General features: G+C 33.7%; 1 protein-coding gene across 1 annotated transcript in view; it reads right to left on the bottom strand.

Annotated features, from left to right (window-relative positions):
• LOC118189744 (E3 ubiquitin-protein ligase RNF126-like) overlaps positions 1-25,519 on the bottom strand; it is a 59,216-nt gene that overhangs the window by 7,888 nt on the left and 25,809 nt on the right. The window contains exons 4-8 of the mRNA XM_035360405.2: positions 22,465-22,646; positions 22,272-22,312; positions 20,870-20,897; positions 16,597-16,669; positions 5,854-5,947 (exon numbers count right to left, since the gene is read on the bottom strand). Coding sequence (XP_035216296.1) covers positions 5,854-5,947; positions 16,597-16,669; positions 20,870-20,897; positions 22,272-22,312; positions 22,465-22,646 — 418 coding nt within the window. The remainder of the gene's footprint in view (positions 1-5,853; positions 5,948-16,596; positions 16,670-20,869; positions 20,898-22,271; positions 22,313-22,464; positions 22,647-25,519) is intronic.

Raw genomic sequence — 25,519 nt, 5'->3', positions numbered from 1 at the left:
CTATAACACTAAAAAATCAGGAGACTTTTTTAAGAAATCAGGAGATTTTTCACAATGTTAAAAAGACTTTTTAAATGATAAAAATATAGTTTTTAATGACGAATTAACTTTAAATAGCTACTAATTCTTAAATGCAAGCAACACAAAAATACCTTACACATAAAAAACATTTTTATTACTTGCATCGTTTAAGGGGGAGGGAAAAAAAAAGACACTTTAATCAGTTTTCGTACAAATGTTATGAACCGTAGCAGATTTTGCTTTTGTTAAGAAAGAAATTTCATAATTTTATTCATAGTAATTGCCACATAGGGCTGCTTTCGCTAATAAAAGTTTTTCTAATGCGTCATCACTAATATTAGTTATGCAGCTGTTGGAACTGTTTTTATTTTTCCTTCCTTTTAGAACTCCTTTCAAGATAATAATAAATATCAACAATGTGTTTATCCATATTTATTGGTAAAGAAGCTGCCCCTTTTTCAGCTGCTAAATTTAAGAGGTGACAGATGCACCTCATAATCTGAAAATCTGAATTTTCCTTTCTTAAGATGCCTGCAACAACAGTCTTCAAGCCTATTATTACTGATGCATTATCGGCACCAAGTGCTAAGCAAATTATCCAGAGGGACTGCATTTTCCTTTAAAGTTTTAATAATTAGCTGTGCTATATTAAAGCTTGTCGAATGTCCTTCTAAAATGGGGACAGAAAGTAAACTTCACTCAATTTATGAAGAATCTGGATTAAAAAAAGAAACAATTGGATACAGTTTTGAATCGGTATTATTGCTTCCATTCGTAAAGAGGCAGGACGGAGTTGTTTTAATGCAATCAATAACTAAAGATTTATTTTTCATACCCATTTCTTTAACAATTGCGCCTGTTTTGGTCCTTGCACTTGAGTATTTCTTAGCGATTTCACTATCGGGAAACATTTTTCTAAATAAAGCTGCAGCATGATCCGTAGCATTCAGTGTCAGGTTGTGCTCCAGTAAAAAAACAGAGAACAGACATTCTGCAATAATAACTTTTCGGTCCTTTGTTTCTGAAGAAAAATTTAATTTTTCGTTTTTTCAAAACAACTCATGTTATCTTTGTGTACACACATGTTTGAGAACATCCGCCCTTCCACCATGCGAAATCGAAAAATCACAACAACAGATGTTACACATCGCAAATTTATTACATTTTCTTGAGGAAATAATGAAAGGAAAGTCAACTGTGTACAATTTTTGAAACGTACACAAGTATTTCATCTTTCTCACAGACAAAACAAAAGATGATAATTTCTAAAACTATTTCCCGGATGCATGTGTACTCACACAACTCAGGGCAAGATGAACGAAATAACTAAAGAACATTCAACTAACAGCTTTGAGCTCATTGGCCGTTATATGCCAGATGACACGCAGTGGAGCTCGATGCCCATTGGAGAACTGGAGAATGACGTTTCTGGAAATGTACGCTCTCACTTACGAAGCAGAAATTCTCATCTGATTCGCAAAGTTTTGTTTTAGGTATAATCTAGATAAAATTCAATTGCTTTCAGACGTCCAAAATCACTTTTTTTGTTTTGTTTATATAACAAAGTATTAAGCCAAGTTCCATAAAAATCGTGAGAAATTTTAAGAATAAGAAAAAGGTCGGGAGAAATATATTGTAAATCGGGTTGGCGGGAGAGTGGTTGAAAATCGGGAGAGTTGGCAACTCTGCATTAGTATATTACTTTACTACAGCACTGTGGGTGCATTTTAAATGCCTAAGGAAATTTTACCCCAAGAATAAAAGCAGTAAGCATTAAAACTGCTCCTCAAAAGTATGCTTTTACAGAAATGTTCCATTATACATATTGTTACATGTGTACGGGTTTGTAATGGATTGAATGTACACAGAACTGACAACAGCTCGATAAAATTTATTTTCCCACATAAAAGTACAGCTCTTCTCAGTATGACAGAGTACAATCAACAATTATCACTTCAAACTACTAACAGCATTAAACATAAGACAACATAAAAAGCCTCAATGCATAAGCCTATAGTGAACCCTCAGAGCTAAACTGAGAACTGATGCTCTCTCCGTTCTTATATATAGTTTTTCCCTGTCTGCTGAGAAATTTCCGATATCTTCGATTTTCTTGGAATTGCTGGATGGCATACAAAGCTACAGTTACATAGGGATCGGATAAAAATATTGCCAAGTTGTGCAACTTCTGGCAATTTCTCACCCAAATCATTACCAGTTTGCTTCTATCGCCATTTACCTCAATGTTAAATGGACTTACCCCAGACATTAATTTTCCAGTAATGATTCCGACCTTTCATGTTATATTATTCAAGAGATACTAGAAATATATATAATTTCAGTGAAATATATGTAATTTCGGTAAAAATTATTTATATGCAAAGCATGTTTTTAAGATAAGTAACATTTGGAAAAAAAAAAAAAAAAAAAAGAAAAGAAAAGAAAAGAAAAAAGTAGCATCCACTTACCAATTTTATTTTTATATGAAAGCCTGTACATAATAAATTTTTCTACATATTTTCTGCCAACATTAGGCATTTAGCAACACGGTCGTTTTGACCTCATCATCACCGATGTGGTGAAGAATGCCCAGATATTTTTCAAATGAAGGAACAGTAGTAGTCACTGGCAGCTAGATCAGGACTGTATGGAGAAAGATCAAATTGTTCCCAGCGAAACACTGCCATGAGATCTTGAGTTCATTTAGCTGCACGTGGACCAACATTGTCATGAACAAGGTTTGGTAAAGCTCGGTTAAGCTCGAGCTTGATTGTTTTTCGGGCTTTCGAGCATTTGAAGTCGACATATTTACATTATCAAAAGGCTTATAACAGACTTTTAATTAAAATAAAAATTTTTAGAAATTTAAAAGAAACTTTTTCTTTACTTGCACATTTATTTATGCATTTATATTAATGAAAAAAATTTTAAAAAACACCAGTGCATGTAGTGATTTATCTGATAGCTTCGACCTAATTTTGGTGCAAAAATTGTTGGCCACGGAAAATGCCCTCTCAGAATCAATCGAAGTTGGTTTTATACTGTAAATAGCTTCAAGTAATCGCTTTAAATTTACAGTCAATTCACCATTACTTTTTGACAAAATAAATTCTCAACTTAATTTTTAAAAGTGGTTACCTTCCGTGGTAATTTGCTGGTTGGAGCTTCTAATAGTACTCTAAATTGTTCTTCAAGAGAAGCAACAACTTCTATGTCAGGGCAATAACCACTGACACAACTCACATGACTGGCAGCGAAAGACTTAATTACTAGAATAGCATATTTTAGAAAAATAGCAGTAACATGGAGCAGCATATTTCAAATACTGAATAATGATGCTATTGTACAAAGTGTCAGTTGTTTCTGCTTCACTGCTTGATTTTTCATTTGATGAATTTGGTGATGAATCTGGTGACGGAAATAAACACTTCATTAAAACAGCTGCTAGTTCTAGAAGCTTTTAATGGATTTTATTAAGTTGTTTAGTGCATTCATCAAATCTATGATGTTTTAGATTGATGTAAAATCGATATTTTCAGAAAGAGAACTACTTATTTCAGATTTTTCAGCATATTACTCTGTAATAAATGTCTGTTTTGCGAAACATGGCATTTTCAATGTTCAACAATTTGTAATTTTGTTTATTACTGATACTAAGAAAATCATTATTTAATATTACATACACATTACTACTTAAAATTAAAAGTATATTGTTTCTATTGGTACAAATTAAAAATCCTTGCATTTCTATGTACTGTAGCCGGCAACAAATTTATCTCTTTACCAAAACAAGTTTCAGTAAGGTAAAAGTACTGGTAAAAGTAAAAGCATTATTTTACTGTATGTATTTATAATCCTTTTATTGTTTAACTTTACTTATCCTTAATACAATTACAAAAGTTTTAGTTTTTATGTACTTAAAAAGGAGCAGTTTTATGACACTAATAAAATGACTCCTAGGATTCTTAAGAAATATTTTGACAAATAAATTAAAAATAAAATGCAGAACGAAAAATATTTTGTATGTAGAGAGGTCAAAAGCCCATTGGGCTTTGATTCGAGTATTGAGTACTCGAAAATGACCAAAAATTATCGAGTATCAAGCTCGAGCCTAAGCTCATTCCAAACTTTAGTCAAGAAGCAAAATGATCCTCCTAAACAGCATGCACACCTTTTGCTCTGGACTGCACAGCAAAGTTTGTTTAACCTTTTGAGGCCGGGGCTTTGGTAGCAGTATAAGCTACCAAAGGACGGGGAATCTTGAACCGAATGCTTTCCCTCCTTTAAAAAATCCCCTCCTATTTGCAACAAAGATTCTTGTGTGTAGTATAATGGATTCTCAGAGAGGTGCATCTATGTTGCAAAAGGAAGACCTTTGAAAGAGATAAGTGGTTAAATCCCCAGGGATGTCAAATTTGACATTTCAACCCACTTTTTAGCCTGGAAAATGGGGGAAAAAGACATGGCCACTTAGAGTAGACAACCCCGTCTTTTCAAAGAGAGAAATCTATGGCCACTATAATGGTCATCCCGTCTTCAAAAGGTTAATGTCTCACAATACGTCATAGAATTTATTGTGTCACCATGAGGTAAAATAAATCTACAATATCCTTTTTCTATCCCAAAACACAGTATATGATTTTCTAGACTAGAACTATTTGCTTGAACTTAATGTTTTTGGGTGATGATGAATGCCACCATTCCATGGATTGCCCCCTTTGTTCATAATTATCAATATTTGTAAAGCCATCTCTAAAAGCTCTAACCCATTTCCATACCATTCCATCACTCATAATATTTTCTCTGCACATTTCACTAATCTGACAATGAATTTCAGATGCTTTCATGTCTTTAGCACTAAGATAATGAATCACCAATCATATTTCATGGCTGGCAGTATTCTCAACAGTTGGAGGCATTTTAAATGCTAAATAAAAAATAAAAAAAAAAGTCGAAAATTTCCATAATGGTGCCTGCGGCTTGCCAACAGATGTAGATAAAGAGTGCGCGCATGTAAATTGCAGTGCTAAGATACCAGAATTTCAAGATTGTACTTATTTTAAAACATACTACCATATATACGAAAATCCTAACAGTATGTTAGTTATTGACAGGAAATCAGAAGTGACTTAGTTTTTATAAAAAAACATTTAGGCTATTATTTCTACTGCATATCTAAAATATAAAAATGTATAATATTTCATTTTTATATGAATCTAATGCAGCATGACAAGAATTTAAGGCAATTAACTCAGCAAATGCAGTATCACGACTAAGTGCATTAATCATCACACTGTAGATTTTCTCAATGCATTAATTTTAATGAAGATTGGCATGCAATTTGACTTCGGAGAAGTCATTGGATTAAATTCTAAGAAATGACGGAAAAAATAACTGTCTCTCTATTTTTTTATGTAAAATTACAGGAGAAAATTGGTATTTAAAATCTGCTAAGATGGCTGATAATAAAGAAAATTATGTTGTAGCACAAATTTTATATTACAGCACTACAAAACTACCGAATTTTAACAGCTTTTGTTTCAGATTGAAATTGCTTATGGCATACATGAATGCACAGTATCCCATTTGAAAGGCAAAGCGAATGGAAGGTTTTACTGAGGATATATATGAGCGAAACCTTTATAATACATCTAAACAAAATTTTTGCATCAATCTGTATATAGTAATAAAATAATAGTACATAATAATATTCTTAGTTAATACAATGATTAAACTTAAGTACAACACAGCCTTTCAGATTTATCTTGAGATTCTATGTATTTTGCTTAAAAATATTTTAATTTTCTACACAGAAATTATGCATATGCTTACCAACTTGTTCTTGCCGAATATTCACAATAGGAATTTCATCTATCTTTTCTTTAGGTAACGGAGGCGGTCCTGTGCCATCTAATTGATTAATTAACTGAAATTATGATGTTAACATTACAATTCTGATTTGATTTTCTTTATGTTTGCACAAAGTTAATAAGAAATAATCTATAATACTATGACATTATAAATATATGTGATAAGCTATAACATTTTAAGCCATACTTTTGAGGCCACACATAAAAAACTTTTTATAAAACAGGAAAAAAATTCTAAAGGACATAAAATTTATGGCATGCATACACACACAAAATTTATAGTTAGAAAATATCCTTACGTAGACACCTTAAAAAGAGATTCCTACACAAAATCATACATTAGCCCAAAAGCAAATTTTAAAAATTTTAAAATTTCATGTGCAGAAAAAAATTAGCAAAATGCATCACCTGCAAGAAAGACTACAATGGAGACATCAGTTGTAAGGAGAAAGTAGATATAGTAGTAGACTTCTATGTTAGAAGATAATGCCAATTTGTTTGAAGATTGGCACTATCTTCCAACATAGAAGTTATGGAAGTGCACAATTATTCCTAAAATAACTCAGTTCCACTTGCAAAATAAAAGACAAACTTATTGTGCTAAATGGCAGCAATAACATGAACAGAAAGAGAATAAAAATGTAATAAAGTAATAAAAGAAGCTATTACAACAAATAATGGAATCAAGGAAAAATACATTTCTTGAAGAAAGCCCTTCAATTCTCACAACTTACGGATGTTCGGTTCAATATTTATATCTGCCTGGACAAGATCTATTACAAAGAACGGGGTATCTGTTAAAAAATTGCCACAGACAAGGTACTTGATTTTTATACATAGAAAATACATTCAAATGCTATGAAACTAAAAATACTTGCAGTACAAGGTGGAATAGCCTGAGAGATTGCTTTGAAATATTCACTAAGAAATTGTCCATATTGTATTATTTGAAAATCAAGATGATAGAGGTAATTAAACAAGGTAATGCTTGAGATGATAAATAATTTCTTTATTATTAAAAAAATAAAGCACTTGTTGTAGCTGCTCAAACTTATTGCTGTTGCAGTGGATAAAATCCAAAAAGATAACTTTTTCCCCGAATTGAACTGTAATGATCATTTACGATAATCTTGTGAAATCATATCAGAAATGGGTTAGAAGCAGTTTTAATTCAATATCATAAATCAGTTTAAATGTACATGGAATCTACGTAATCAGGTGAGTAGCAAGAATGATATGTCATAAACATAAACCTACATTTTATGCCTTAAATCAGTTAAAAAAAAAAAAAAACCTTTTTCCCTTATATATATTTCTTTAATGGAATCTTACAAAATATTTCAGCTTTTACATGATGATCTGGTTTAAAGAAATACTTAAAATAAAGATTTTGTAATTTTTTTGCAAATGCTTACTGTCTGCAAATACTACTCAAGGGAAAATATTCCAATTTCTCATTTATTTGCAAGAAATAAAATTCTTTCGCTATATCTAAAATCGCCATCTCTATAAATTACTTAATGGAAAATGTCAAGCTAAACTCTCATGATAGTGTACAATTTTTAGATATTGTTAAGTAACTGTAAACAAATACTGTAAACACTGCAAATGAATTGGTTTCATTTCCAAATATATTTCTCTCTACTACTTAAAAGTACTTTCTCCAATTTTCAGTAATTTTAAGAGTTTTGCTAGCTGCTGCTACTTGTTTCTGCCACACTGATTTTAAGCACTTAAGCCAAGCCCTTGCTGTAATACTAGTATAAAATACCAAAAATTAAATATGTAAAAGTTGTTTCTGAGCTTTATTTTCCCTTTTTATGATTTCATACTAAAGAATTCTATTTTGACGATGGCCTTAAACAATACAGAATGCAATAAGTCAAAATTAAAATATTAAATTATCTAGTCATCTACCTAAAATGGGCAAGATTTAATACATAACATTTTATGTGCGTTACAAAATGTTATTTTTTTTTTATACTGATTAATATACGTTTTAGATGTGCGTAATTCTTTTGGTGTCATAAGTGTATTGCTATTTATGAATGTTTTGTTTTGTTTTTTGAGAATAGAAATAATTAACCGAAAAGGATTTTATCAATGTTATTTAAACTGTGCTATTTCTAAACCCTGTAAAATGCTTTATTTTAAGGATGAGAGTGTTTTTTATATACTTTTGATACAACTAACTTTAGTATACTGCTATTCTATGATAAAATTACTAAAAATCTTTTCTGGGTAAGGTGACTTTTTAGTTAGTGCCATAATAAATGTTTTTCATCAAAGACTTTATTTTAAGTGAAACACGTCACCATGTCGTTTTTTGCTAAAAGACGGAAATAAGATATGTGTGTTCTAGCAAACGAACTTGGTGTGAATATTATGGAACAAATGACAATAGTTGATATAAAGGATGCCATTTTAAAGAGTAAGGGATATAATGAAGAGTTCACTACAGATCTATTTTTTAGCATTATTCTGGAATGAAAAGAAATAGAGGAATGTGAATTTAACGAAAGAAAACAGCGTAAGGAACGCGAATATAACGAAAGGAAAGAGATAGAAGAATGCAAGCACGAGCTTGAGAAATTGAAAATACAAGTAGCTAGTTCAGGTGCTAGTCATGATTCCATACCTGCTTTGAAACTCACTGACATGGATATCCCTAAGTTACAATTACAAACTTTAATTCCTCACTTTAATCCAAAAAGTGATGACATGAGCCTTTTTTCCACTTTATTTGAAAGGCAACTAACAATTTTGAACATACCTCAAGGGAAATGGGTAATGTATTTCTTAGGCTTGTTACCTAATGACATTGCAAAGGAATCTGCTGGTGATGCACATGATTATGACAACATTAAACAAATTCTCTTAAAGCATTTTAAATTAAGTGCTGAAAAGTTTTGACAGTTATTTTCACAACATCGCAAAAGTCCTGATAAAACATGGCGAGATTTTTACTTCAATTTGAGAAATTTCTTTGATGGCTGGATTGGCGAATTAAAAGTCAGTACTTTTGAGAAGTTAAAGGATTTGATGATATCAGACCAAATTAAAAGACGGTCCCCTTCTGAGTATAGAGAACATTTTGTGGATCATTGGTCCGAGTGGACTGATCCGCTTCAAATGGCTGATAAATTAGATTTATACGAAGAAGCTAAAAACATCAGGAGTAGAAACGTCAGTAATAACACTCCAAATCTGTCTCAACGTAGTGGTCCTAAAAATTATAAAAATAACCCTCAATTTGTTAAAAACTCAGCGACAACGAAGTCCGGCATGAGAGGAGATCGACCAACTGTTAGTTGTTATGGTTGCGGAAAATCAGGCGTCGTTAATGCTAAGTGTCCAACCTGCTCTCCTTTAAGTAAAGAATCAACCGACTTCAAAGAAATAAACTTACATACAGTGTCTGTAGAGACACCTCACACGACTCTTTTAAGAGTAAAAATCAACATATTTACGGGAATTGTCTGTGCTGATACTGGCGCTACTCACACTATAGCGGGAGAAACATTATATAATCTCTTGAAAGAACATGGATAAGAATTTAAGAAAACTTCTATGAAGGTCACTCTTGTGGTCTTTATTCAAAGGAACGAAGAGGTTCACATGACCCAGGTAGACATTTACATTGAAGGAAGATCATTCTGCACAACTTTATTTGCACTTCCCTCAGCAAAGGGTAACAGGACGCTTTTAGGATTGGATTTTCTTAGAAGCGCTGTAATTGTTTTAGATCTACAAAATCATTGGTGGTTTTACCATGATAATCCGCAACAAAAGTTTATTGATGATGATTCTAAACCCAATCTTTGAACCGAATATACGTCGGAAGTTGACAGTGTACTGTTAAGAGAATATGAAGGACAACAGCTGTCGGCTCATCAAAGATCACAATTAAATGAACTATCGAGTCAATATTCAACTATCTTCCAACCAGGGGAAGAAGCAACACCTTTCATAGAACATTGAATTAAAACTGGAAACCATCCCCCAATAGCTGTACCACCCTGCTAAGAAAGAAATCTTAAAGCAATAAATTGACAAGCTCTTATCCAGAGGAATAATTGAAAAATGCGAATTCCCTTATGCATCCCCAGTTGTTTTAATACTGAAACCTAATGGAACAGAATGCCTCTGCATAGATTACCGGAAATTGAACGTGATTACAGTTCCGGATTCCTAACCACTTCCGAGAATGGACGACCTGTTACATGAGGCAAAACCTACTCTTTTCATGTCGACCCTTGATCTTCGTGCAGGTTATCACCAAGTGAAGGTTCATACTGATGATCAAGACAAGACAGCATTTGTATGTCCCTTCGGAACACATTGTTTCTTACGAATGCCCTTTGGTCTTCAGAATGCCTCAGCAACATTCCAGAGATTGATAGACCATTTTCGCAATGGACTTGAGGACATCCTAACCCTCACCTATCTGGACACCATAATCGTATTGTCAGAATCATTCGAGAAACACCTTTCCAATCTCAAATCTTTTTTCGAATGGCTTTTGCTCTTCAAACTGCGCACAAACAGAGAGAAGTGCCCCTTCGCTTCTTCTCGTGTGAAATATTTGGGATTTTGGATCACACAAAAAGGCATCGAAGTTGATCCAGAAAAAGTTTCCTCTATCCAGAGAATTCCACCTCCCAAAAACATCAAGGAACTCCAATCCTTCCTTCAAACATGTTCTTGGTTTAGATGATATATACAAAATTTCGTGGAAATATCACGACCTTTTAGTGATTTGACGAAGAAGAAATTCCAATGGGAATGGGGTTTCAACCAGCAAAAAGCATTTGAAATTCTAAAAAACTGCCTCATAACAGCTCCTGTGTTAAAGCAAGCAAATGGAACTCAACTGTACATTCTTTGAACAGATGCAAGCAACTATGCTCTTGGAGCCGTTTTACTTCAAGGGCAAGGGTCTAAAGAGCAAACTATTGAATATGCCAGCCGACTGCTTTCTCCGGCTGAGGGAAACTGTTCGATGACTGAACGAGAAATCCTCACTCTAGTCTGCGGCCTGAAGAAATTTTGTGGTTACGTCGAAGGATCAGAAGTAACTGTAGCATCCGATCATCAACCTTTCAAACCAAATCAAAATGGCTTTTGAACCATCTAGCAAGTCTCCAACCAGAAGACTTGCTAGATGGGCGCTTGAAATTCAGTCTTTCAACCTGAAGTACAATACATTCCTGGAAAGACAAACGTCATCGCTGACATGCTGGCCTGTCCAAGCACCGAACATGAAGTTTCACCTTGCGAGACTTCAAATATTTCTGTGGTGGACATGCCCACAAGAAGTCCAAAAGACATGCGTGAATCCCAACTTAAAGATGAAAACTTAAAAAAGATTATAGAAAGTTTCGAATCCACTCAGAAAACTGAAGAATGTGCCAACTGGACTGAACGGGGATTCTGAATGAATCAAGGTGTTCTCTACCGATATGTCCCTGACTCTGATTCAGAAGAGGCCCAGTAAGTAATTTCCACTGCCGAGCGGGAATCCATCATGCGAAAGCACCATGATGACCCAATGGCTGTACATTATGGAGAGGAAGGACCATTCCAAAGAACCGCCAGATGCTATTATTGGACTGGTATGAAAAAGTACATATCCGACTATGTGAAAAGCTGTCCTGAGTGCAACAGCTACAAGGCTACCAACCAAAAGCCAGCTCGACTGCCAAGAACTCCTGTCTATTCTCAACGTTTTGAGATCATATCTATTGATTTGTTTGGACCACTGCCTAAAACTGACACTAGAAAACAATGGATCTTCATTGTTGAAGATTGTGCTATGCGATGGGTTGAATTATTTCTCTTGCTCTAGCTACAGCACGTGACTGCGCTATAACCCTCATCAAAGAAGTATTCATGCGGCATGGTATACCACGAAGAATCATCAGCGATAACAGCACCCAGTTTATTAGTGCAGTCATGCAACAAGTTTGCTGCACAATAAATATCAATACTTGATACCAGTTTACTTTCCTCAGTCAAATCCTGTGGAACGGAAAAATATGGACTTAAAACCTCGTCTTGCAATCTAGTAGGAGATGCGCATGACAACTGGCATTCGAAACTCCCAGTTATTTGCTTCGCTATGAATACGGCTGTCTGTGACACTACAGGCCATAACACAAGCATTCCTAATGTTTAGAAAAGAACTGAGGACTGTCGACGACGTCGTTCACGATTTCAAAGCTGTGGTTGAAAATGATAACTTTGTTCCTGAAACAGGGTTGCCACTCAAACAGGAGAATGAAATTCCCTGACTTTTCCAGGTATGTTTCGAGAAAATTCCAGTCTATCCGTGTAATGTACGTTGGCTGCGCTAAGAGCTAAATTAATTATGGTATTACTTGTACTGTGTAGCAAATTCAGTTAATTATTCAATAAATCTCAGAGGACATTTATTCTTAATTATTCTTGGTACACTTTGTTTGATAATTTTGTTTACTTTTCCACTTAAGAAACTTAATAAAATTTAAGATATATACATTATATAACAATTATACGTTTTATTTAATTATTACTCATGATCATCACCAGTTCAACATGAGGCTAATCCGGTTCTTATAAATCACAACGCAATGCTAAAATTAGGTTAGATTTTAGGTAAATTTAATTTGTGTGAGGTGTCTTCTTAAAAGGCACCTTAACACTTGAAAACACAAATATAATTATAATAGGAGTTGTTTTCTCCACTGAAGATTGAGATTAGAATCTCCCCAATCTGGAATAAAATAAGGCTTTTTTTGCTGTAGCTAAATGAAAGAAAGAAATCTATTTAATGATATTTTTTTACTAAATTGAGGTATTTTATATTTATTTCGCAGCATACATAAGGAAAAAATATGTGCATTAAATTTCGTGATGTCATCATACTGCTAGAATTAATTTCAGGTTTATGCCAGAGAAAATTTCCTGAAATTTGGAAATATTATTTACTAATGATAAGTAAATTTAAAGGGAAGAAGCAACATTAAATGATATGAATTATAAAAATAAAGATAATTACTTAAAAATTGAATTAGAATAATCAACGATATTTTAGCGAATATAGTTATATTACATGGTTAGCATAGATGACTGATTACTATTTTTTTGTTTTACTGCAAAATGACAAGGTATTTATTAAAAAAAAAAGAAAAAAAAAAAAAAAAAAAAAGATTTTGCGGTAAAATCCTTTCCCCCCTCAAAATAACTAATCCATGAATTAATTTACTTGCGCCAAAAAATATTTTCTTTTCCTTTAGAGTTTAAAGAAATTTTAAACGATATTCATTTTATGAATTCTGGATAACGTGACCTTCGACACCGTTTAGAGCTTTGGCGACACATGTATCGCGCATGCACAGCTGTTTCCCTCTATGATGGAACGGAGCCACGTTTGTTGCAGAGAGGTTTTCTTTCTTTACAATACATATTTTTTTATTCTAACCTTCATGGTACTGTATACTACGATTAAACCCATTTTGTTTTATACGAGAACAGGTACTTTCTTTAGTTCATGCACTGCACATGCGATTTTCGAGGTTACTGGAAACCAAAATTTGTGGGAAACTTGATTTGCCTTTCTAAAAGACAATCAAATTGGAGCTGCGAAAATTGGCTCTATGCCAGCTGCCCAAATGACACTCACGTGATACACAATTCGCCAAAAAAGTGATCTCCTCCGACGTCGGCGCAAAACTCGCCTTTTTTGGCGGGATTGTTGTATGAAATTCCCTGACTTTTCTAGATTTTGACTAAAACACTTAAATTCCCTGACTTTCCCCTGAATTTTTTTGGTCAATTTCCAAATTCCCTGACTTTTTCCGGTTTTCCAGGTAGCGTGGCAACCCTGCTGAAATCACCCCTTATCTTAAACGATTCGCAACTACTACAAAGGACATATGAGAGTGTATCGAAATAAAGCAAGATCAACGTAAAAAGCAATATGATAAAGGAAGGCGACAAGTGTTTTATTCACCAGGTGATGGGTCAATTTACATCCCGTTAGCAATGCAAAAAACAAAAAGAATTCAAAGTTCATACCAAAGCGTGACGGTCCATACTTGATTAGGACACAGAAATCACCTACTTCCTATGTCATTTCAAGCCTTCGTAAACCATCAAAACCCTTAGGAACTAACCATACATCTGCACTAACACCTTTTACAGACTCGTCCAATTCTCCCATTCTTCTGCTCAGAAGAGAGGTAGACCGCCAAAAGTTACTTTGCATTCCCGAAATAATCAAGAACTTGTGGTTCCGGATAGTGCTCCAAAGAGAGGTCTCCTTGCCCAGGAAACAAACAAAAAAAAAAAAAAAAAAAGACTACAGACAATGTTACAAGAGGTCCCACATCCTCTAATTCTGTCTCCTTGCCAAGACGTCGGCGGAGTCAGAGGGGAAGTTTGTAACCAATCCCTTAATATAAACTGTTGGACTAACTGTGACAACAAGGCTGCCCTCTGGTGTGTAGCCAGATAAGTACTTCAGTAAAAGCCATGCGTCCCACTTGATAGGTTGTATCAGACCCTTGCTCTGTAATTTTCTTAAAATTAAATGTAATGTCCGTGTGTAACTCAAACCTGTTAATAAATACTTTTTACACTATACAGGACTCTTCTATGACCCTATCTAAAACGACCCCTTCACAATAATAAATTATGCTCATTTTTAAAGAGCTTTACACATAAAAACTATATTAGTGTTTTTATATACAGCAGTATTACAAAGTTTGAAGACCACTCTCATAAACTGTGTCTCTAACACATTGTTCATTAACTGTAAGAAATCTTCTTTCCTATAATAAATCTTAAAAATTACAAATAGTCATACATTTTCAGTCATTTAACTATAAGTTCTTTTATTAATAACCAACATATATATCCTTGAAAAACAGCCAATGGAAATATTTAAGACTCACTGAAAATAATGGTTCTGTTATAAATATTTACCTTAACCCACAATAAAAATGTTAGTCTAATTACGAGAGAATAGTTTTAGACTAGAGGTCCTAATTCAAATGGAAGTTAGCTACAAGATATTACTTAGTGTTCGGTGTTAGATAACAAAATACTGCTGTACAACATAAACAACATTGTGTTTGGCATAGACTTGATTAAAACTATCTATTTCTAAGGAGAACAGGATAGACTCCTATCAGGTGTAAAATATTCCTGCAGAGCAGGGAGGAGCCACGTCTGTGCTTATATCAAAACACAAATATTAGAGCAAAGTGAATATGAACACACCATCATCAGTTCAAAGCAACAGTAAAGAAATATGCAATATTAATATTTTAAAGGCATTAGGAAGGACGGGGTTCGAATTGCTGTTAACTAAGCAAGGTGAAATCAAGTTCACCGACTCAAGAAGCTTTATGGATAATTTTCAAAGATGCTAAGTTAAAATTGTGATTAAATTTCTAGAGATATGATTAGTTATAAAAAATTTGAAGGTTACGTATTTGTTTAGATGCTATTTAATTTAGCTTTTCAAATATTAATATCTTAATAACAACATAAATGTGAAAAAGGGGCCAAGTTCGGGTGATCTGACGCTCAGTGTAATCGATGTCACCAACAAAAGTATGTGTGTGTGATATTGGCAAAGCCTTGAGGGCTATCTGCCTAAGGAGAGGGATGCCTTTGTGGAGGACTTTCTAAGGGAAACTGGCTCGTATACACGCTACACATGGGGAAAACCTCGAAAACACCTATGCATCCAGCCTGTTGGCGGGATTTGAACCGAACTACCAGTGTTCAGCGACTTCCAGTGTTCCGCTCGGCTGCTGGTGGGAGTCACCAACAAAAGAGATGAGATCTAATAATCTAAGTTCCATAGCAGTTCCTTTAATCACAGCTACAAGAATGTACAACATACTTCAATTCATTTAAAAAACAATTTAATACTTTCTTTGATATCAGATTTCTAACTTCGCAAGTTTTAATTATCAATAAATTACGTTAAAAATATCAGACTTCTCCAATCACAAAATTAACTTGCCAAGTTAGAAATCCAATATCAGAAAAGTAATAAATTGTTTTTTAAATGAATTGAAGAAAATTGTACATTATAACAGCTATGATTAAAGGAACTATGGAACTCGGATATCAACTCTTGTTGGTGACAAGGATTACACCGAATGTACTTACTCCCGAACTTGGCCCCCTCTTTCACATTTATGTTGTTATGATGATTTAGCTTATACTAGATGAATATGCAGCATTATCAAGGTAAAGAAAGGTTCAATATACTACTAGAGAATTATTCATTTCATTAACTACAAAACCATATGCTGAGCATATCTGAATTCAAATTGTTGGATTTTAAGCATTAATCACTTTTACCTTAACTGGCTAATTAACATGTCACTTAGTACAACAAACACATCCTCGGTGATTTTCGGCATAGCTTGCTACTGTTGACCATTATTAGCATTACGCTATTTCCATATAAAATATTTAAATAACTAAATATCCTACTTAAAAATGAGGTAACAATTTTTTCATTGATGTTATATCTAAGATGCATTGTGAATTAAAAGCATAAATATGATTTAAAATATACAGAAATTATAAGCACAGTATCCTTTAAACAATAAACACAGAAGAAATAGCTGTAAATATTTATATTTCAAATTCCTCTTTACATTCTATTTGAATTAAAAATTATAAAATTAGCAACACATACTTGAGTTATTATAGCATTCCAACCTCCTCTACCCCAAGCATAATCCCCTGGATTACTATGTAGATTCAGAAATCTGCAAAAAATTCAAGATGCATAATTAAATATATATATATATATATATTTTTATCTGCCATGAAAACCTGTATTTAAATAGCATTTATTAACAGTTTGCATAATTGCTTATTTTAGTCTCTATTTTCACAAACTTAAATTCATTAAGATGACATTAACATTATTAAAATAGTAAGAAAAAATATCTTAAATTATAAGCAAATATGTGCCAAGTGACAAAAAATCTTATGACTGGCTGCTCAGAGGGTTAATTCTTGTGATTCAGATGTAGCTTTTAGATCAACAACAATAAAAAATCTCATGACTGGCTGCTCAGAGGGTTAATTCTCTGTGATTCAGATGTAGCTTTTAGATCAACAACGTTTTTAGCTTTCATTTGTTCAGTTCTTATGCTGTACCATTATGGCTCACTGTGACCTTCATGCTACAGTTTATGATTCATCAGTTGGTTTCAGTCCACTTTTGTTCAACAAAAAGTAGTAGTTATTAGTTATGTCTCAATTCTTTTACCCTCCTCTCAATTAAAAAAAAAAAAAGTTTTGTAAAGGGTTATTTCATGCAAATGTTTACACCCTGTTAGAACACTATTAAATCTTTACTGTTACATTACCCAGTATCTTCAACATAATTTCCTTCGATTTTAAAATTAAGCAGAATGAATAATCTACAAAAAATTCATTATTAAGTAGCATACAAATGATTATTCTGTATTAAAATACATATGCATAGTACTAGAAATATACATTATTTACAATAATATTGCAAATGTTTATAAAAATATAAATTACATATGTTAAAAATAATACAAAACATATATATATATATATATATATATAATATATCAATTTAAAATTAAGGTATGAACTGTTAGTAAATACACCAATGTTTTTAATTTCTTCATTAGCTAAACAATAAACTTTTAATTTGAAAGCAAAAGTGATCTTATAGCTTTACTCAAATTACATCAATACTGAGATCAAACCATGTGGTTTTGATATACTGAGAGAAAAATTACATCAGGCCTATTAAACTTTTTCTGATTGATGACCAACATTTTAAAAAGAGACTTTTTTCACAACTAAATATAAAACAAGGATATAAAACTTTTATTCCATAAATTATTTATTTCTTTGGTGGTATATATGAAACATAGTACAGTCAAAAGTCGTTAATTCGGACACCCATAATCCAGAATGATCTATAATCCGGACCTCAAAGCTAAAAACTTTCTGTGCATGCCTCGCGTTGACACATGCGCATAGGTGTTTACGCGTGCGCGTAAGACCTTTACGACTGTGCATATGCGTGGACGCAAGCGCAGAATACGTTTTCGCGTGCACGTTTTAAGTATAACGGACGGTATAAGCTAAAATTATCTAATTATCTATTTCAGTTAATGTTGATGATTGCATTGTTCCTTAATCTTTGAGTTGGGTACGGCTTATTATTTTTTGCAGACTGTTAGAGCAATTTTATAAAAGTAAGCTTGAACTTTCGATTATTTCAAATAGAATTTCCAATATATATTTACTAATATGTAAAGGATATACAAAGCGAAAGTATCTTTCGGAGTCCATTAAACAAAAAGTGGAATTGCTGCAAAAAATGGATAAAGGCATATCCTTTGTTTATCTAAACTTTAACGTTTGTTTATCTTTAACGCGGAGCGAGCGCAATGAATTGGAAGTTGATCTGTCAACACTATCCTTATCTTAATAGCAGATGTTTTTATTTTATTTGGCTTATAATTGCTTACTAAATGTGGTATTTCCTCTCGATGTACTCTGTCTTTGATATGATTTAAATCAAATGCCTCGTCATTATAATTTGCTTCCCATAGCGAAGAAAGTGACAGAGGTTATTGAAAACGAAAAAATTTCGATTGACAAATTAGTCGGTATTCTCGACATAGCAATTATAGGACTTGAACAGCGGAACTTTGTAACTGAACAAGAAATTATGTCTGTTTATGGAATTAAAGAGAATGTATTATCACATAAAAAACGAAGCAACTGAAACAACTTACATTGAAAGAAATGTTTAATAAAGTAAACAAATAAATATTAAGCTTTTTTTTTTTTTTTTTGTAAATTTTGATACCCTTTAGATCATAATTGTTCTTTATTTCATAAATTACGGTTTCATATTTTTAATTTTATAATTTCTGCATGCCATTTTACCAGATTTAAACTGATGATCTATAATCCGGAATCGCCGAAGTCCCGACGAGTCCGGATTAACGACTTTTGACTGTATACCTAGCATACACTAATAACTAAGCTTTTTTGAAATATCAGTTGTTTTATTCAACTGAACTGTAAATCTTGGGCCTTTCTGCAAATCTAATAATAAGTTTTTTGAATTAGTCATTGCTGATTTTAGAAATTCTAATGACGACCATGTCATTTGACAAAGAAATTTTCAAATTCTGCTACCATATTTACTCTCTGAAATATATCTACCTCCTTAATAACAGCAGATAATATACAAAATCTTCTCAAACGGTGTATATTTTATTTTTTGCGATCAGATACGAAAATTCATATAAGACGCAGAAGTATTTTTCGATAACAGTCATAAATTGCTTAAAATGTTTTTCTTCATTTGAAGATTTTATCAGTCATTTGAAATATTCTTAAGTTTACTGACAAATGAATAAAGCTGGGATTTTAAGATCCCTTTTTAAATGTGATGGTTTCACACTATCCATTACTCCAAATTAAACAAACCAAACAAAGTGGTTATTCATTGTCTCATATTTTTTATGCATCTCAGATCTCTGATTACTAGATCCTGCTTGAAGAGACTCTGTAATTTTATTATTAGCATTATCTTTATTACTTAAGGTCCACAGGTAAAAAATATTTTAACCTAAAATATAAATAAGATTTCTCATTAAAATAAAATATGTAATGCGCATTTGCAACAAATTTTGAACCTCCGATTACTTACATTCTGCAACTGAAGTGCGATGCTATTATTATGATGTGCTTACTGGTATTTTTCAATATATAAATAAAATTTACGTATCATCTTGGGCCTTTTTATAAATGCATTGTAGAGAAAAGTAATTAAAAATAATAAAGGGGTTACGTTTTCTTTCTTTTTTAAATTCCTGTAACTGAAGTTTCACAACCCTATTCAGAAGTGCAAGCCATACTTTAAGATATGCTAATGGAAAATTAGTAGGAACTTCTTTGTGTATTGTTACAGTAGAATGGATGATTACATCGATGGTCATACTAAAGTGAGTTAACTGCATTTCAGACTGTTGTAGAAAGTGTAATACACTACTGGATACTGAAAATGCAACAGGTCCAATCAGGTAAGAACTGTGAAATGCCCCTACCGCATGAGAACGTGGTACTATGGTTTGGGGTGCAACTGCATACAATTCGAGGACACCTCTAGTTCGTACTCAAGGCACTGTGACAGTCCAATGATACGTGATGATGTGTTGTGGCCAGTGACACTCCCCTATCTTCAGAGAGTGCTTGCCCTTTATCAGCAGGTTAATGCCCAACCACGCACTGCTTGCATCAGCCAACGTGCTGTTCAAAGTGTACAGATACTTCCCTCGGCACTGTTCTCTCCCCAATCAATCACACTAAGGCTGCTATCACACATCGGTTTGTTTCGAAAGAACAACTGCTTGGAACAATTTTTCTGCTTTGTTACAACAGCCAATCACCACAGATTGCTTTGGGCTTGACACAGGGAAAACTGGTTGTCCAATTACAAACAAGCTAACAGCATTCGACACTGATAGCTGATTGGTTGAAAACGAACAACTTGCAACTTTTTACGAAAGGAAGGAAAAAGTCGCACGTCTTTCTTTCAATAGTAAACCAGGCAGAAAAATTGTCCGAAACAGTTGTTCGTGTGAAACAAACGCCGTGTGATACGGGCTTTAGAAAGTGATTGGATGCCTTTTGCAGACTCTGCCATTGCTGCATTCAGAAGATGAACTGTGGCAAAAGGTTGACAGGGAATGGAGAACCATTTCTCAGGACACCATCAGTAGTCTCATTGTACCTTCATGTGTTGCTTCATGTATCACCGTCTAAGGTTTTACTACATCCTACTAAGACGATGTTGTTCTGGCTCTGCATTATGCCTATCACTTTGAAATAAAAATCACTTATTGTTGTATATTAACATAGTTAATACATGGATGTCATAAATCAAAATACATACTTACACAGGAAAACTAGCATTCGTTACTAAACCTAAGAAAAAGAGAAAAAGTTTATTATTTAGATTCTTAATATACAATTTAAAAAAATTTATATAAAAGATATGAAATAATCTGAACTGCTGAAGGAATACAATTCTGTGTATCTAACGGGGTAGAAAATAATTTAGTAATGTTCAAATATATCTAACATTAAATTTGCAGTAATGTTAAAAAAAAAAAGTAACGCATGTATGACATCTTGCATATGCACTAGCATTTCTGATGAAAATATCAAAATAAATTTTTTCAATCATCCAATTTATCAAAAATATGAGAATATCTAAAGAAGTTATCACTTCTAGCAACAGTCCCTGCTTGATGGGATTTTTCTGAGAATCGAGATTCTGGTAGCACTGGTTTAAACAGAAGGATTCCTAGAAAAAAAGAGCCCTGCTGGAAGCGAAGTCCCGCCTAGCTACGGAAACAATGTTGCGGCTATGCAGGATTTTTTTCAACCCGACCGAAAATGACTCAGCTGGACCTCTGTCCCGGGTCGAGATCAACCAATCAGACTCTTCAGAAGCAGAAGCATCCTGTGATCCCAATCTGAGCAATAATTGATTACTATTTGGCGTTCAAGTCTTTATAATAAGTGAAAATGGTAACCTAGCTATGTGGGTTTCCTGGAAATGTGCAGGTTCTGAGAATTGTCCCTTTCGACGTCCAGTCCCGCATAGCCGAAACAAAATGTGGTTGGAACTTAAGAGAATTTTGATATTTAAAGGATGAAATGAGAATATTGCAGTGCATTAATAATGCAGGACTTAAATATGATAGGTTCTCCTTACTTTGGACTCCCAGAGAATACCAGAATTCCTTGAATTTTCCAAAGATATTCCAGAATTCCTTTATTAACAGAGATTTTCAGAACTTCAGCTTTTGTTCAAAGTATCTATCTAGTCTAAATTTAGAAAGAGTTTGCATATCTATACAATTCAGAGCAATCATTTTGAAAATGCATGAAAAATACTCTTTCATATATGACAGCAATGATAGAGAGATGGGTTAAATTCAAAATAAAATTTAAGCTGAAAATTCTACATTTATACCACTTTTAGAAAAAATTAAATTGTGTACATTTTGCAAAAAAAAAAAGGGGGGGGGGAAGTTACTGGTTTTCAATATGCATATAACAAGAAATTAATAAATTACAAAACATAAAGAGACATAAAATTTCAAATTATACTTGTTAAAAAAACTGATTTCCAGGAAGGAATTCAAGGAAAATCTGGGAACAAGAAATTATTTTCTCTGAAATTTTTACCAAAATTATTCTCATTCCTCACTAAACAGCATATTTTTAATTAGTCTAATGCTCATTCCTTCAGCAATTATGATAAATTTAATTATATAGATAAATAAATACCTGTGTTTTCTGATAATGTAGAAACTAACTGTTGTAAAAACCTATAGGAAAAAAGATGATGCTATACAATTTAGGAAAAGGCATTCTATCACATAATATTCATACAGAATCTAGATTAAAATCCAGTTTATCTGCTTAGCAACTAATATGATTATTACCAATATGCTAATAAAAAAGAACTTAAGAATTTTACCCTTCTGCCCTTGTTCGTACAGCTTCTATATCCTGACCAGAACGACGAGTTGGGATTCGACTTAACCTAGCACGCCTAGAAGGTCCCGCTCGAGATAAATTCCTGCCTTCTCTGCCATCCTGAGCATTTTGACCAAAAGACGGGTCCTCAGACCTTTGAATATAACTTGCCATGCTTAAGATCTAAGGAGAAAAGTATTAAAGATGAAAAGACATACAAAAAAAGAAATAAAATATTTTCAATAAAAAGAATTAATACACTTTATTCCTTTCATTTAGTGGAAATCTGAGAAGAATGTCTAAGACACAATAACACACCGAATAAATACTAATTCAGAAGTCAAACAACAAAAATCAGCATTACATTTTCAAAATTGTTCGACTTCTGAATTAATAAGAATGTCCAACTTTAAATACTCTTTAGGCTATAAATTACTTTAAAAGTAAACACAACAATTTATTAATCAAACATTTTATTGCAACCTTCTGAAAACATATTTTCTGATCATTCAAATTCACTCCAAATTATGCTCTACATCATCCAACATTTACAACTGAGGAAATCTCACATTTTTTCATTCGTTACAGCTCAACATACGAGGGCAGTCCGATAAAGTACTTAGCCTCACCGCCCGATGGCGCCACTATCGCAAGAGAAATTTATTATCATGTAGTATATCTTTGTCGAGGGCTATTGTCAAAATTTCAGCCATATTGGATTTTTAGTTTTGTTTTGACCGCGTGTAGAAGCGGGCATGCCCGCGGATTTTAGAAAAATGGAAAAAGAGCAATATCGGTCGGTGATTCGATTCTTGTTTTTGGAAGAGAAATCGCGCAGTGAAATCAAAGAGCAGTTGGATGCTATGTACGGTGACTCTTCTTCTTCAATGGCGACCGTCAAAAATTGGTTTAATGAGTTTCAATGTAGTCGCGCGTCAGTTTTTGACGAGACACGCCCAGGTGCCCCAAAAACGCGTACCATGGAGGATAACGTGACAAAAGTTCACGATCTCATATTGGCAGACCGCCGATTGAAGGTGCGCGAGATAGCTGAGACAGTAGGCATCTCAAAAGACTGCATGGGTCATATTCTGCATGAAATAATGGCCATGAGAAAGCTGTCGGCTCGATGGACGCCACGTTTGCTCACTCTGGACAACAAGCGCATCTGCGAGACCACTTCAGAGCAGTGTTTGACACTGTTTAAGTGCAATCCAAAGGAGTTTCTGCGTCGTTTCGTGACCGTTGACGAAACATGGATTCACTGGTACACACCAGAGACCAAGGAACAGTCAAAACAGTGGACTTTACCTGGCAAATGTGCTCCAAAGAAGGCGAAGACTGTCCCATTGGCCGGAAAGGTGATGGCCACCGTTTTCTGTGATTTACAAGGTGTGATCTACATCGACTACCTGGAGAAGGGCAAAACGGTCACAGGGCTGTACTATGCCGAACTATTGGGCTGATTTGACCTTGAATTGCAGAAAAAACGGCCCCATTTGGCGAAGAAAAAAGTGCTCTACCACCATGACAACGCACTGGCTCCCACCTCCGCAACGGCCAAATTGGTTGCATTAGGCTACGAACAGCTGCCCCATCCACCGTGTTCTCCAGATTTGGCCTCGTGTGACTTCTTTTTGTTTCCAAACTTGGAAAAAACACTCGCCAGGCAGTAATTTGAGTCGAATGAGAAGGTTATTGCCGCCACGGAGACCTACATTGCAGACCTCCAGAAAACGTATTTTTCAGACGGGTTAAAGAAGTTGGAGCATTGCTGGGTCAAGTGTATCGAGTTGAAAGGAGACCATGTTGAGAAATAAATCGCCACTTTTCCAAAATTTTTGTTTCTCTTTTGTAGGCTAAGTACTTATCGGACTGCCCTCGTATATATAAATCATCCTACAAAAAGACTTAATTGCATTTACCTCAACCTTGCTTTTCCTGTGGTTGACAAATATGGTCTCATACTGTAATTACTTGACAAACACGGCATTATCAAGAATAAATAATTTTTGCATTTAAACAGAAATTGCACACTAATAAGTCCAAAAGTTCCCATTTATTTGGGAAAAAATTTTAAAATGCAAAAAATGCAAATCACAGTTTTTCGAACTTACATCAAATAAACTTCAGCAATACAAAAAACATTAATTGGAAGTTAACATCATTCAATATTTTCTTCCTTGACTTTTTTACTTTCATTTGCGAGAAACATGTTATAAGCTCGGGAATGGTGAACTTTTTGGGTTCAAAATGTGAAGTTCAGAAACTATAAACCCTAGTTTAACTCTGGTGTCCTGTCACATTAGAATCATCCATCTGCCAAGACTACACTTAAATGCACCTGAGGTAAGTGCAACACATATTGACAATAACAAGTAGAGAAATACTTTTGTATTATGCAATTTTTGTCTCCATGAACGGTTCTGGAAATGTGTACCACGCAGAACTATTTCGCTTGCCATAGGTTCAATATTTCTCAGCATCTACATTGTTATCAGGATGTGACGGCCTTGCTGCTTAAGAGCCTGTATGACATCACAACATGCCTTAATTGACACTTTATGAGCTCTTCTCTTGAAGTGTATTTAATAAAATGTTATTTTAAAGAAGCCTTCCAATAATAGCTTATGGTTACAGATAAACAAAATAATCTGCAAATATGCTTATGACTCATTTGTTACATTGAATAGCACATACTGAAACACTTTTTTAAAGAAACTGCTATCACCAATATCATTTTGTGTTTCTAATCAACCTTACCTTTCTTATTTGTAAAAATAGATTTTATCTTACTCTCAAAATAACCAACACTACAGTTCCAAATTGAAATTGTTCCTTTTGTATTTCAAAAGGCATTTCATTTCAATTTGGAATTTATAAGATAAAATTTCATTAAAAAATTATCCTTAACCTTCTCAATGTTTTGGATGTGAAATTCTGTATGGAAAGGCAGCTTCTGTATTCAATAAACATGAAAATTTCTGACAGCTTTTAATGTATCTGATTTCGGGTTGGATGTACATTGGAAGAAAAGGGATTGGGATTATTCAATT

The sequence above is a fragment of the Stegodyphus dumicola genome, chromosome 9 (genome assembly GCF_044657685.1).
Source record: "Stegodyphus dumicola isolate Sdum_Otavi_A_Nest chromosome 9, ASM4465768v1".
NCBI classification, from domain to species: domain Eukaryota; kingdom Metazoa; phylum Arthropoda; class Arachnida; order Araneae; family Eresidae; genus Stegodyphus; species Stegodyphus dumicola.
The sequence above is the reverse complement of the archived record's forward strand: the minus strand, read 5'-3'. Positions and strand labels throughout refer to the sequence as shown.